Genomic DNA, 14483 nt, shown 5'->3' with positions numbered 1-14483 from the left:
TTCAGGCCGGACACAGACTCTCAGCCTAACCTACCTCATGAGGCTGTTCTGGTGAGGATAAGATAGAGAAGGGGAGACCTTTGTGAGTCACCTTGTGTTCCTTGCGAGATGAATAAAGGCAGAGTAGTAATCTAATGCAATAATAGTAAATAATATTGCCTCTGATACTGGAGGTAGGAACATAAGAAAAATCATGCCGGATGAGGCCAAGGATCTATATCGATCCTTGTGTGTAAACATTCAGTTTACACAGTGGCTGACTAGCTGCCATAAGAAACCTACAAGCAAGATGTGAGTACAACAGTGGCATTTAGTTATCTGAGGGCACTAGTTGTGAGGGCACTCATGTTTCCTCAACTAGTGGCATTTAGTCATCATAACTAGTAGCTACTGATGCTTTTGTTCTCCATAAATTTGTCTTATCCCCCCTTTAAAGCCATTCAAAATGGTTGTTGTTCCTTGTTACAACACTTGCTACCAGTTTGCTGCTAAAACCCGTTCAAAGTGTTGGACCTAACCTAGATGTCTTGATCAGGTTTTCTGATGGATCACCTGCTCTCATATTTACCTGTGCAGATGACATCATAGCCAGAGGTCCTTCTCCATGTGTCATTGCCAAGTGAGCCTCAGTGGATGGGACAAGGGCTGTCTCAGTCATAGTATCCAGACATTTGAATGCCTCCAGAATTGTAACCCATCTGACACCAATCCTTTGCTCTTTTTGGTGCTACATAGATCTTTCTAAAATTTTTTACAGTGAAAAGCATGGGATGAGTTAATGGATTTTGAGATCTTCATGTCTTACTAAGTTTTAAGACATAGCTCTGTTTAACTCTTTTATGCTTTTTTCTACTATACTGTACTTGTAAACTGTTTTATATTTTTATAACTTTCATGTAACTTTGCAGAGAACTTCAGTTATGAGGTGGCACAGAAATGCTGTCAATAACGAATTCTCCTGCTTTTTCTCTTAGGTCTAAACCAGTTGCCCTTTGACTCTATCAACAACAAACCCCTTCCATTCAATAGCAGGGTTGGCACTGCAGAAAATGGCAGTGAGGCAAGCCAGAAGCGAAAGAGGATGAATATCCCTCCAGGTAGGCCAGGGTGTGCATGCGTGTGGAACAGTGAACTGTGTTGGTCTCTGGAAGATGGTTTAACTGTGAAGGGGAGAATCTGGAGGCTCTCTTTTGGAATGAAAAAAAAAGTGTTATGTGTAGCTCATTTCTTGCCAGGAACCGTGAGTCCTGGGATTTCTGTTCCTTGTCACCCGATAGCAGTCACAGCTGTGTTTGTACTCACGTCAGGATGAATCTGCATCGTGGTTTTATTTTTGTTTGTTTGGGTATGCAGTAGTCGATGTGAAGTACTCGTTTTCCCACACAGGTTTAGAGGAAGGCAGCCCTCAGTGCCATAGAGTGGGCACACAATGGAATACTTGCTATCTTTGCCCCAAAATATAGGAAGTGCAAAATAAGGGAAATGCTGACTTTCCTTGAGGCATGATAAGTTGATGTAGAAGTATGATTTGACTTTCAAACAGTTCTTGATCAGATTGGGCAACTCCTAGATCTGGAGGGAGAGCTCTGTGAAACTTGATAACTTGTATGTTTGTACCCCAGTGAAGATCAATTTCAGCCACCAAAGATAAATGAGACTGATTTATGAACATCAAAAGAATCCTGATGCGAATTGGGAAAGCCTTCTGAAATAGAAGCAGGGCCCAGATTCACAATTCTGTGTGAAATGAAAGCATCTGTATGTGTATGGCGATGCCTGCTATCCAGGGATGATTGACAGCAAGGGAAGAGAAATGTGTGGCCTTCCAGATGTTGTTAGACTACAACTCACACCATCCCTCCCATTGGTCCTTCTGGCTGTTGCTGATGGGGGTTGGGTTTCAACAAGATTTTGGAAGGCCACAAATTGCCTCCACCCTGGTTTACAGTAGTTTGGGCACTCAGGGAATGGGGCAGAAGATGTGGGTATATCTGTTTCAGCAGAGACTGATCAGCCGGGATGTGCAAAGGGCTTTGACTGAGTCAGAGCCATCAGCCTCCAGTGTTTTTTCCTTCGCTGCTCTGCTGGAAGAGGACAATCACAAGTGGAAGGGGAGGGGAGGAAGAACTTTCCAAATGGTGGTGGCATTGTCTGTGGGCATTAGAACTCCTGTTATGGCTTGCATGGTGATTCCTTTGAATAGCTTTCCCCCACATGGTACCTTCCAGATAATTGAAGCCCCAGTTTAGCATTATAGTTGAAAACATCAGGTTAGGAAAGCCTGCCTTAGAAGCCGTTTTCCCCACCAGACCTTTATACCATTAGCAGCAGTTTTCTTCATGAGAATTGTGGCAAACTGAAATGGCCTTGTGGAACAGACACTGAATTTTCATTTATATTTGCTATAAGCCACTCTTGCATCAAACTTCTGGACTACTTCCTAAACCTGGGCAGGGATGGAAGAGGGTTTTTTTAAAATCAGGTTAGGATTTTGACAACAGGTGGGCTTCTTAAAGGGCATTTTGCCATATGTCTTTGGGTCTGTAAATAATGAGTGCACAGTCCTCTGGATCACGGCCCGGGCTTTTTAGGTGTTGCGCTTCTGCCCTCAGAGGATCATGTTGATAAGTGCTAGTAACATTCTATTTTGAGGGCCCTGCCTTTATACATAGAGTTCTGGTCTGGGAAAGAGCAAGACCTCAGTAAATGGGGGTGGGATGGTGCTCTCTCAAGAAAGGAGAAGGGTGGACGAATGTGTGTTTGCACTCAGTTGTTGCATCCCGTGCTACTGCTGCAGTTTACAATTAACCTTTACCAAACCATGTTTTAATCACTGTCGTGAAAGACGCAGGTAAAGAAATTAAAAATTATGTTTTCCCCAGATTTTCGCATAATGATGAAGCTCTTTATAAACTAATTTGGTAACAACCATCCCCTCTACAGATGGCATCCAGACCCTGAGCCTCGAGTCTCCTCCAATGGATCTGGGCATGTCTGACCCAACAGCATGGGCCACTGCCATGAATAACTTGGGAATGGCACCCATGGGAATGGCTGGAGATCCCCTTTTGCCTGGTAGGTAGTGTGCTTGTTTCAGTATCATCAGTGCAAGTATGCACAAATTACTTGCACACTGGGAGTCAATGTCCAGGGAAGGTATAGGATCCAGGATCCACCCCCGTTTTGTACTTGGAAAGAATATGTACACCAAAATGCTGGGAAGGCGTGGGTTCATCTGAAGGAAGTGCTGCCAGTGCTCTATCAGTTCCCTCTTTCCTACCCAGCAGAATCATGTTATTACATCATTGCTAAAAATCAGCTTTGTAACTACACTTGCATCCATTCTTTGATTACATTACAATACTGCCCAATAGGCGAAGCTCTCTGGGCAGTTTACAAAGATGAAAGCCTTCACAATACATTATGAAAACCATATTTGTAAACATATAAACATACAACACAGAAATGTTCATATGTTTAAAAACAATTTTAAATAAACATCATTTGAAATTCAAAACCTTATTAAAATGTCACCATATATTCCCAACAGGATTGTATAGTCCTGATCTAATTTGTCCTCTAAGGCTGAGGAGGAGGATAATTTAAAGTCCTATGAGACTTTGCTTTTCCTCCTTCCCTGATGCGGAGTGAAGCTACTCATGCTCCTAGAAGAGAAGTCAAATCTGTAACCCACATTGTCTTCCTACTCTGCCAAGCCATCCTGATTATTTCTAAGCATGAACACATGAAGTAGTGTGGGAGTCCAGAAAACTAGACTGATTCTAGTCATCATAAATGATGGTTTGATGTCCACAGTCATTATTTTCCAGGTTCTCGTGTATGCCTGCTGTGGAATGGGTATCAAATTTTGGTGAGGGGGAGGAATGCCATGCTAACTGAGAATGGTGGGAGTTGCAGATCAACCCATCCAGACAGTACCATGTTGGAAAAGATTTCCCATAGAGCTTTTTGGTCCCTTCCTCCCTCCCTCTTCCTCTTACGAGTTCGTGACTGCCAAATGTTGACTGAAAAAAACACCTACAGCAGTGGGGCCAATTTGGGTGCTCCTTCATGATACTCCTTCCAAGCATGCTTTTTCACCCTTCTAGCATCAAACTCTGGGGGGTGGGCGGGGGGGGAGCAAATACCACTTCTGCAATATAGAAGAAGAATCTGGTTGGGACAGTGCTGATTGGCTGATTGCCCTGATGCTATCAATACCTTGACACACATGTGCAAGTGCACAGATACTTGTGTGTTTATGTACAGCATGTATGCTTGCATCCCTAGAGAATGTGTGTTCTTCTGAAAAGAAAATGAATCAGAAGATAAATGAATTTCTTTATGCACATCCAGCTGGCATTTTTTAAACAATCAAAAAGACATGAAGTCCATTTGAAGGATGGGAGGTGGAACAGGCAAGACTGATGCCAGAGTCAGTATTCACTTGGTTAGTCTGAACTGCTGTCATTTTGGTTGCACAGCCAGGAGGAAGTCGGGCGGGACAGTCTCTACCAACAATTAGGTCTTATATGTGGACTATCTTAGCCTCAGTCATAAAAAAATGGATTTTGTGGATCTTTCAGGCTGCCAAACAATTCTGTTTCTCTAGGCTCAATGTCATATGCATCTCTCAGGGCTCTGAGCTTTTTGGTTTTACTGATGCTTCATCTACCTAGAATCCTAATAGAAATTCTTGAGCTGTCGCTGCTGTAATGATCCTGCTTGTTGGTCTCTCTCTTTCAGACTTTGACCCTGCCCTTGGTATGATGACAGGGATCCCACCAATCAATCCCATGATGCCTGGTTTGGGAATGGTGCCACCACCAATCCCATCAGATATGCCTGTGGCTAAGGAGATTATTCACTGCAAGAGCTGCACTCTCTTCCCACCAAACCCAAGTCAGTCTTGCTGTAATATTTGCAGTTGCTCTGGGATGAGATGGGGAATATTTGTGGTTAGAAATGAGAGTTAGATGTGTAGTCTGGGGACTGAATAGGAGACTGGTTTCCATTAATTATGGACCTCATTCTCACGTAATGCTAACTCATGGTTTATTTAAGCTGTGTTGTGTTGAATTTTGGGTTGACATGATGTGCAAACCCAATAAACCATAGAAATGAAACAACCAAAGAAATAAAATTGGTTACCAGGACAGAGTGGGCAAAGAAGGAAGGAAACAAACAATCCAGGGTATGAGGGGGAAAAATGCAGTTTGTTGTATTGTCTGTCAAACAAACCTTGGGGAAGGTCACAAACCATGGGTTAAATAACCTATGTTATATGTGAACCAGGCTGTGAAACAAATTGGATATTTTCCTCTAGAATTATCCTGATAATTTTTGGTAGCTTGACCAAGCCAAAATTTCTCTCGGAGCATTAGAGGGAACCAAAAACACCCAAATGGGAGGACTGGTAGCTTGAAGCAGCCCATGCACTTTAGGAGGAAGGCCACACTCATGTTCCAGCCCGGGCCAAACTGTTTTCTGACTGTGATCACTTAATGAGAAGCAAAATGGAGACGTTAACATCACTAGCCAAACATTCTAGAATGTCGCTTGATGAAGGAAGTTCAACCAATTACTTTCCAGAACTGACCTCTAGTGTTTCGATGCTAAGGGGTGACCCTCAAGATATTGTTGGACTGCAGGTCCCAGCACCCCTTGCCAACATATCCAATTTTGAGGGATGATAGAAGATGTAGTCCAACAGTACCTGGAGGCCGTAAGTGGTCCACTTCACCTGTAGTATCTTCTTTCTTTTTGACTGAATGCTATTTTAGAATCTTTATGGGTTTGGAGAGTGGTGTCTGTAGAAACAAAAATAATTAAACTATGCTTCAGAATTTTAACAAAAGTTGTTACTATTTCAACATTCTGAAGAACAATGATACATACTAGCCATGGTGATTATTCAGTGGAAACTTCATTTGCATCAGCTGTTGCAGCAAGCCATTACACCAGCAAAGCAACATGAAAAGAAAGCTAACTGAACTTATATAAACCCTTATTCCCTCTTTTTATAATACTGGTAGAATTAGTCCCAGTGTTATCTGGGATGGTTGTTTGTATTTGTTTTTACATTGCTCATACAGCTATAATCCAGCACTGAGTTATCACCAAATAAAGATCTTTTCTGCTAGAAAGATCTTGGCTTTCAGTATTTTGAGGAAGGAGAATATAACCTTGCCTGGTAGGGTAGCATTGGTCAACCCTTTTGACACTATGAATTCACAGCAGTTGTTGTCACATTGTAGATGCATTCCAGATGTCATTTGCTTGTGGCATGCTTCCATATCATATTCCTCGCTCTCTTTAGATCTCCCCCCTCCCACCACAAGGGAAAGACCTCCAGGATGCAAGACGGTATTTGTTGGAGGACTGCCTGAAAATGGAACAGAAGAAACCATTGTGGAGATCTTTGAGCAGTGTGGAGAGATCATAGCGCTTCGGAAGAGTAAAAAGCATTTCTGCCACATCCGTTTTGCTGAGGAATATATGGTGGACAAGGCCATTTATCTGTCTGGTAGGTTTCTTGTGTCTGTCCTTTGGACTTAGACACGATCATTTCTGTAACATTGCACAGGCCACATGCAATCATGTCTGTTATATCCTGTTCCATTTTCCCAGCTGCACATATCTTGTTGCTAGTAACACCTGCTTGAAAACAATTGATTGTTGGATACCCAAAACTCCTTTGGAGGACTCTTGAGGGCTGGACTCCCTTTTAGGAAGTGTCTGATATTACGTTTGTTACCTATGTCATGTTATGAATCCCCGTGAGAGTCCTCCTCCAGCACTATCAGATGGATGTAACCAGGCTCCAGCAACTTTAAAAGGGCAATATCAACCTTTTAATCTGATCCTTGCCTGTCTTTAAACTCACTCTGTGCTTTTTCATGAGTTTGAAACTGTGACTACCATATTTGCTAGGGGATATACTTGAAGTAATTTAAGGTCAGTGTAGCTGGGCTGCAGCAGCACAGATAGTCATTGATGGGCTGAGCATAGCAGAAAGTGTTTAGGAATGTCTTGAGCTTGAACACTGATGTGATCAAACCTCAGGTGCTGCTGCTCATGTTTCCTCTGACAGCGCCTTCTGGCACTGCTGGAGCTGGAGCAGACGAAACCTGAATTGCCACTGGGAGGCGGAGGTAGAATCAAACCACAGGTATCTGCTGAAGGCTTTTTTCCTGAAACTGCTTTCAGGGTATCGTATTAGGCTGGGCTCTAGCACTGATAAAAAGGACACCGGGCGCCTTCATGTTGACTTTGCCCAAGCCCGGGATGATCTCTACGAGTGGGAATGTAAGCAGCGGATGCTGGCCCGAGAAGAGCGTCATCGCAGAAGGATGGCGGAAGAACGGTTCCACCCTCCCTCTCCACCCCCTGTTGTCCACTATTCAGATCACGAGTGCAGTATAGTTGCGGAGAAGCTAAAAGGTATGTGTGGCTGCAGAGCACTGCTTTAAGCTGTCAGACTTAAAGTGAGGGCCTCCTCCTCCAGCCTGGGCCCTCCAGTTGTGTTGTTCTTTAGCATGGCCAATAGTCAGGGATACTAGGAGTTGTTTTGAACTTCTGGAGGGCACTAGGTTGGGGAAGACTGCGCTAAGCTAAGGGCAAGGGCATAGGAAACTGCCTTATATATGGACAGTTTGTTTGTCCATCCCAGTACTGTCTATTCAGGGTGACAGCGGCACCACAGGGTGTTAGTCAGAGGGGCTTTTCCTCGTTTTAAGTGGAGATTCTAGGGACTGAACCTAGGACTATCTGTATGTGAAGCAGGTGCTGTGCCACGGAGCCCATCTCTATTAGATATAGATAAAAGACTGCAACTCCGTGTACTGGCTGTGGGCTTGACCTCCGCTTTAGCTTTCCAAAATTTTGTCTTGCCGGGAAAGGCTCATTTCATGTGGCTCCACATGAGGGAAAGATAATGTAAATATGTTTATGCTAAAAATGTGCTGCTGCTTTACATCTGAAAAGTGTTCCTCTCTTGGGCCAGATGATTCCAAGTTTTTGGAAGCAGTGCAGACATTGCTGACCTGGATAGAACGTGGGGAAGTGAACAGACGGACTGCAAACAACTTTTACTCTATGATCCAGTCGGTCAATAGCCATATTCGACGGTTGGTGAATGAGAAAGCGGCTCATGAAAAGGCAATGGAGGAAGCGAAGGAGAAGTTCATGCTTGCGCTGTCAGGGATTCTTGCTCAGTGTGAGTGTACGGGGCTTGCAACCAGGGTTCCAAGTCTCACTTTATGGAAATGTACTATTTCTGTATTAAAATATCCTACTGAGGATGATAGAGAGTCAAGAGATAGATGTAGATCAGGGACACTCTAATTTTTAGGAAATGTGTTATGCTTATTTGTTCTTCAAATAAGAACAAATCTTGAATAACTCACTCCATCGTGATAGTATAAAGTATCCAAGAAAACCAACAAAATTTTATACAAAAACAAAACCCAGTAACAAACCATTTACATATAAAATGCAGAAAGCTAGAGAAAATTAAAAGAACCCAAAGCTACTTGGCCATTCATCTTCAGTGCAGAGAAGGGTCTTACAAAGCTGCTGGAATCCTGTCAGGCTCTTGAGTTGGATGCATCATTGAATAAAATGGGCCATACTCCCTCGTCCAAAATACTGCTGTGCAGATTTTCCTCTTCTTAATTTGGCACACTAATGGTAAAGTCAAGTGAGCACTCTTGGAAGATCTTAAAGACTGCGCTGGGATGTAGAGGAGGACATGCTCTTTAAGGTATGTAGGGCCCAAACTGTCCGTGACTTTATACTTGAAGGCCAATAGGGATCCCCAACAGATACATTGTCCATCCAATAGTCTTCCCCATCAGGAAACAGACCACTTATTTCTGCACTGGGTGAAGCCTCTGTCTTTTATTTCTGTTCATATATGTTTTTGGTGGTGGTGGTTTGCAAGGAGGAGGGTGAAATCGGGCATTCTTTCTCTTTCAACAGTATCCTCTGCCTAGTTCTGCTTAGTGATCTTGCTTTCTGCAGGCTGTCCCTGTATTAGCAGCAGATTTGTGCTTTTGGTGATTGCAAAGGGACCTAGGCAACAAAGGTAGGTTTAGAACCAAGTCCCGCTCTCTTCTTGTTCATTCAAGGGTCTGCAGGTCATCTTACTAATTGGAAGATATAAGTCTTCAAGGTAATGTAATATTATTGGATACCACACACCTCCAGCCCATTTTAAACTTTACCGACATAAGCTTTGATGCTTTTCCAAGTCCTGAGGGCATTCTGTGGTTTTCTATTGCCTGTTGCTCACCAGGATCCATCAACCAGTTTGATTTGATACTCCTGCTCAGTGCCCTATAGATTAGCTGCGCCCCTACCTGGAGTACGACTGCCTGGCACCCGTGACACACGCGCTGGTAACTTCCTGATTAGATTTCTGTAACGCACTCTACGTGGGGCTACCCTTGAAGACGGTCCAGATACTTCAATTGGTGCAGAATAAAGCTGCCAGGTTGCTGGTTATGACCTATAAAGCCCTAAACGGCTTGGGACCTGGATACTTAAAGGAATGCTTACTCCCATATATGCCCTCCCGCCCCTTGAGGTCAGCAGCAGATGCCCTTCTCTGGGAACCATCTGTGAATGACATCAGGAGGGTGAGTACCCGGAGGAGGGCTTTCTCGGCGGTGGCGCCCCATTTATGGAATGCGCTCCCCAGGGAGGTCCACCTGGCACCGTCGTTACTTGCTTTTCGGTGCCAGGCTAAGACCTTTTTATTTAAAACTTATTTTAATTGTTAAAAAAAAGCCTAGTTAAATAAATTTAAGCCAAGAATGCACTGAGGTTTTATTGAGGTTATATTGAGGTTTTATGATACTGGGGGGTTTAGTGTATTGGGGGTTTTAATGTATGGTTGACTTTTTTGATGTTGTGAGCCGCCCCGAGGCTTATTGCGATGGCTATTCTGGCTAGGGTTGATGGGAGTTATAGTCAAGCAACTTCTGACAGGACATACATTACCCACCCCCTTGATAGCTGCCCTTGGTGGTGTTGATGTGTGTATGTGTCTGCCCGTTTGTCTGGACTCTGTCCTCCTGACCATCCCTATGGAAGACTCTGCAAGTGGAAAACTGGTGTTCCTACCAGCTGGAGGAGGCTACCCCCCAGGGGTTTCTAGGGGCAGAGTTAACCTTGGAACTGCCCTTCTGTTCCTGTTCCACAGGATTGGGCCCATCACCTATACTAGCTGGGGATAAGAATTTTCCCTCCTGCTTTAATTAGCAGGAGGATTTTTTTACAAGCAGGAACAAAAGCCTCCAGGGAAAATGAAAGAGTGTGTCAGTGTCTGACCTCACTGTTCAGAAAGCTGACATCTTGGCAGCCCCTTAGCCTTGATGTCTGTGTTTTTTTTAAAGTTCTCAAATCTCCTCCGGTACAGCAAAAGGTCTCCGAAGTTGTGAACTCTTGTGGTCTGCTTAGTCTTGTTTTATGTATGTGTTGGCATTAAACAAATGTTGGCCCTGGAGTCCAGGAGGAGGGACATTACGCACTGCGGAGTAAGTAGTTATTGGGAGAGCAGAAAGTACCAGGTGTGGGGAATGAAACACCCCAACTTGGATCCCATCATGATGCTGGCTTTTGCCAATCTCTTGGCAGGGTAAGAGAAATTGTTCCTGCAGTAACCTCTGTGTTGCCCAAGTCAGTGAGTGGTGACTGTGGAATTGATTGTGTCTGCTTTAAAGGAGATGATACCTTTCATCTAAATGTTTGGCCAGAAATGTGCAAGAAAGCAATTAACTGTTTTTTAGCAGGGGGAGGCAACTTTAGGCTTTCCAGGTGTTTTGGCCTACAAGACCCATCAGCCCTAGCTGGCATAACCAGTGGTGAGGGATGATGGAATTGATAAGCCAGAACATTTCGAAGGCCACAATTTGCCTACTTCTGTTTTGAGAAAGCAGCTGTTGCTTTATAACCTGTAGGAGAGCCTATCATAATTACTGCATCTTTTCTAGGGATGTGTGTGTGTTTAAAATAACAAATTTTAAAAATAACAAATCTCCCCTCAAAAAACCCTGTGTGGTATAACTTTATATGTAAAGTTTGTAAATATGCACATGTACTCATTTGCTATAATCTATTTAGTCATGTTTTGGAAAGCCCCTTTTGGAAATAACACTCTGTCCTTTTGACTTCTGATATTTTAGTAGGTTTTGCGCACAAATTTTCAAGCTTATCTTTGTAGCATTACAGACTTTAAATATAAAAGCAAGGGCTCCCATGATGCAGGAATTCTGTGTCCAGCATCAGTTTACAGCTGTAGATGGTAGAATATGTACAGTCCTGATTATGACCCTTGGTTTCTAAAGTGCAAGATTCTTCCCAGCTGGCCAAATGTTTGGGCATTTTCTTTTTAGCATCTTTCTTCCTCTTGCATTTCCAGAGAAACGCTTCTATTTTTAGAGTGTTTCCAATGCTGTAGTGTCACTGTACTTCTTGTCAAGACAGCCTCCTCTATTAACTTGGCTTCACTCTGATTGGACAAAGCAAATCTTGGTACAGTCTGTTGTGCTACCTGCTCCCCATGCTCTGTTGCATTCTGGCATCTTCCTGGGAACCATCTCAGCTGTGGCCTTCGCCAAAAGAGTTGAAAGAAAAAGATGCGCTGGACCATCTGCCTGATCCCGCTCTCTTACTCCTTTACTCCTTTCTCTTGCCCTCTCTGGATGATATTGTGGCCTGGTTTTGCCTGCTGATTTTGAAACCGCAGTCGAGCAGATAGTGGCCGTGTACCATTCTGCATCCAAACAAAAGGCTTGGGACCATTTTACGAAAGCGCAACGTAAGAACATCAGCGTGTGGTGCAAGCAAGCGGAGGTTGGTATCTTTCTTTTTACATTTTTATGTTGGCTCCTCTTTGGCCTACAGGCTTGCTTATAAAGGATGGCGCTTTCTAGCCTCGCCCCAGAAGGTAAGTAGCAGCACAGGTTGATTAATAACAAAATACAGCATGAAGAGCTTGTGAACCACCATTAATGAACACCAATGAAGTGAGAAAACTGGGAGTAGTAGAGGGTAATAGAAGGTGTGCATTGGCAATGAGATAGAAATACACTTTGGGGCAGAACTGAATCTGTGCATGAGTGAAAGCAGTTCTGCTGTGTTTGTCCCTAGGTGGCTGGAGTCACACAATGGCCAGTTAAAAGTGCCTTTATGTAGTGGGGCATCATTGGTAGCATCCAGCTATCGAGTCAATCACTGTGCAGGTGTGATAGCACTGGGATTAACTTTGTAGGTCGAAGGTTCGGATACCCCTCATGGCACAAGCAAGCTTAAAGAACAGTAGCTGTAGCAGAAGCTGGGTGACTGCTTAATTTTTAGCTGTGATCATGACTGACCAGAAGCAGTGCATGTTCTCCTTCACTGGAGGGTCTCTTCTCCCATCGCCCACACTGCGTATCTGCGGATGAACCACTGTCAGGTGCAGTTTCAAGATATTCTCTTGAGACACTGTGAACTGTCTAAATTCTAATGTGAAGTCTAAATTCTGGGCAACAGTACATAGACTGCTTGCAGCTGAAGTCCACAGCAGGAATAGTGGAAATGAAATAGTAGGAAAAAGGCAGGATATAAATAAAAAATAAGTAAATAAATGAGACATACCTTGAAGAGAATTCTTTAATTCAGCAGTGCTTACTGTAGGCCTGCATGCCAAATGTGGATCACGTGGGTTCCAGATTGTTCCTCTGGGGTTCTCCTCATAAAACCACCAGTTCAGTGATTTCCAGCATTTATGTAGTTTTCCACCTTTGAAAATGTTGAAATGCCTCTCCTAAGGCTTGGCTACTGGCATTAAGAGCGTCAACCTACAATATGGTATGTGCTTATTTTAATTTTAGCCCTTTACCTTTTGCTTGCAGCCCCACCTAACCTTGAAATTGAGTTTGTAGCTTGGGCTAGAATAGGTTCTCCACCTATGCCCTTAGTGGTGGTGATTTGTAAAACTTCTGCTATCCGGAGTAGATGATGATGATGATGATGATTATTATTATTATTAGAACATTTCTATGCCGCCCCTTGCCGAAGCCTCAGGGTGGCTTACAAACACAATGAAATACAATAAAATACAAAAATAACAATATAAAATATGAACTCCAACACCCATCATCCCCTGCCATGCTAATTAAGGATGACAGTGTTTATGTTCTATCTGCCCTGGCTGGCACCAGGTTGCAGGAGGTGGAACTAACAGTAGTCTCTTCATTCTTGTACTTTAGAAGAAACTGAAGTTAGATACATCCAACGCACCCTTGGAAAGCTTTGGTTGTGTGTTTGATCACGTTGAACTGAGGAGGAGAACAGTAAATATGTGAATGCAAACAGAATTAAATCCCTCATTTCTCAAGGTTATAGCTGCTAAGTATGGTTGAGGGTTCCATTGACTATACTGTGCTTTTCTGCTGAAGCCACAACCAAAACTGTGGAACCTGGAAGGGGCATTGTAAGCCAAGGTGCTGGTCTGTCTGGCCTCTGCCCAGAGCTTCAGCAGCAACAGCATTTGTGTTTTAGTTTGTTTCTGACGTTTCTAAACCACATGATGAAAAAAATGGCTGTTTGGTCCATCACCATGAAGGAGAAATAGCTGATTCTTAGTGTGTCATTCTTAGCAAACTGGATTTTCACAAAAGTTGAGGTTCATTGCAGCTTGTGGCAGCCTCAGGTAAGTTATTCTGACGATCCATTAAGAGAGGGCACTTTTTTCCGGCACAATTGTATTGGTATTTTTTCCTTTGGAATAGAATGATGAGGCTGAAAGTCCCTGACTGCATGCAGAATAATTGGTATGCTTACTCCAAAAGCATTTTATTCGTGTTTTTTATTTATAAAAACATGTATATCTTGTCTTGTTGTCCTTTTAAAAATACATCTCCCTCACTACTGTTGGGGAAGGGCTTATCTCCTGGTAAAAAGACATGTTTGACATGTATAAAGTCTCAGTTTCAATCTATAATATTTCCTAGTAGAGGTATGACAGACTTCTCCCTGAAACCGTGGAGAACTGCTGCCAGTCTGTGCAGACACTACTAGGCTAGGTGAACCAGTGGTCTGATTCTATACAAGGCAGTTTCCTGTTTTCCCAGGATGCTTCAGGTCAGCCTTATTACTGCTCCAACTTTAGAAAGTACAGTAGAATTCTGATATACCATTGTATGACTCAACAAAGACCCTTGTAGTTGGCTGCATATAGTGAGAAGGAAGAGTAGAAATATATTTTTCATGGAAGATGATGTGCTGTTGGGAATAGGAACCAGCAAAGCAGGGAAGTGTCAAGAATGCCTCTTTTTAAAGGGAGTCTAGTTTTAGATTTTGGCTTAGAGTAAGTAGGGCTTACGAGAATGAGTTTGAGTGCAAGATGAACATTATTTCTAGTTGGGAAATCTTTCCAAGTAAGTTGACAATGCCATGGTCATATTATTTGAGGCAGGGGAGTGTTGATAAAT

At 43.2% G+C, this 14483-nt stretch overlaps 1 protein-coding gene across 5 annotated transcripts in view; it reads left to right on the top strand.

The window, feature by feature from the left end:
• ENOX2 (ecto-NOX disulfide-thiol exchanger 2) overlaps nt 1-14483 on the top strand; it is a 32855-nt gene that overhangs the window by 9148 nt on the left and 9224 nt on the right. For all 5 annotated transcript variants that reach the window (XM_044427359.1, XM_044427358.1, XM_044427356.1 and 2 more), the window contains 7 exons: nt 975-1097; nt 2944-3075; nt 4747-4902; nt 6320-6526; nt 7210-7443; nt 8006-8218; nt 11753-11859. In XM_044427359.1, coding sequence (XP_044283294.1) covers nt 975-1097; nt 2944-3075; nt 4747-4902; nt 6320-6526; nt 7210-7443; nt 8006-8218; nt 11753-11859 — 1172 coding nt within the window. The remainder of the gene's footprint in view (nt 1-974; nt 1098-2943; nt 3076-4746; nt 4903-6319; nt 6527-7209; nt 7444-8005; nt 8219-11752; nt 11860-14483) is intronic.

Source organism: Varanus komodoensis, unplaced genomic scaffold (assembly GCF_004798865.1).
Source record: "Varanus komodoensis strain SLA01 unplaced genomic scaffold, ASM479886v1 scaffold18_3, whole genome shotgun sequence".
Taxonomy (NCBI): Eukaryota; Metazoa; Chordata; class Lepidosauria; order Squamata; family Varanidae; genus Varanus; species Varanus komodoensis.
Note: the sequence above shows the minus strand (reverse complement) of the source record. Positions and strands in the feature narration are given on the sequence as shown.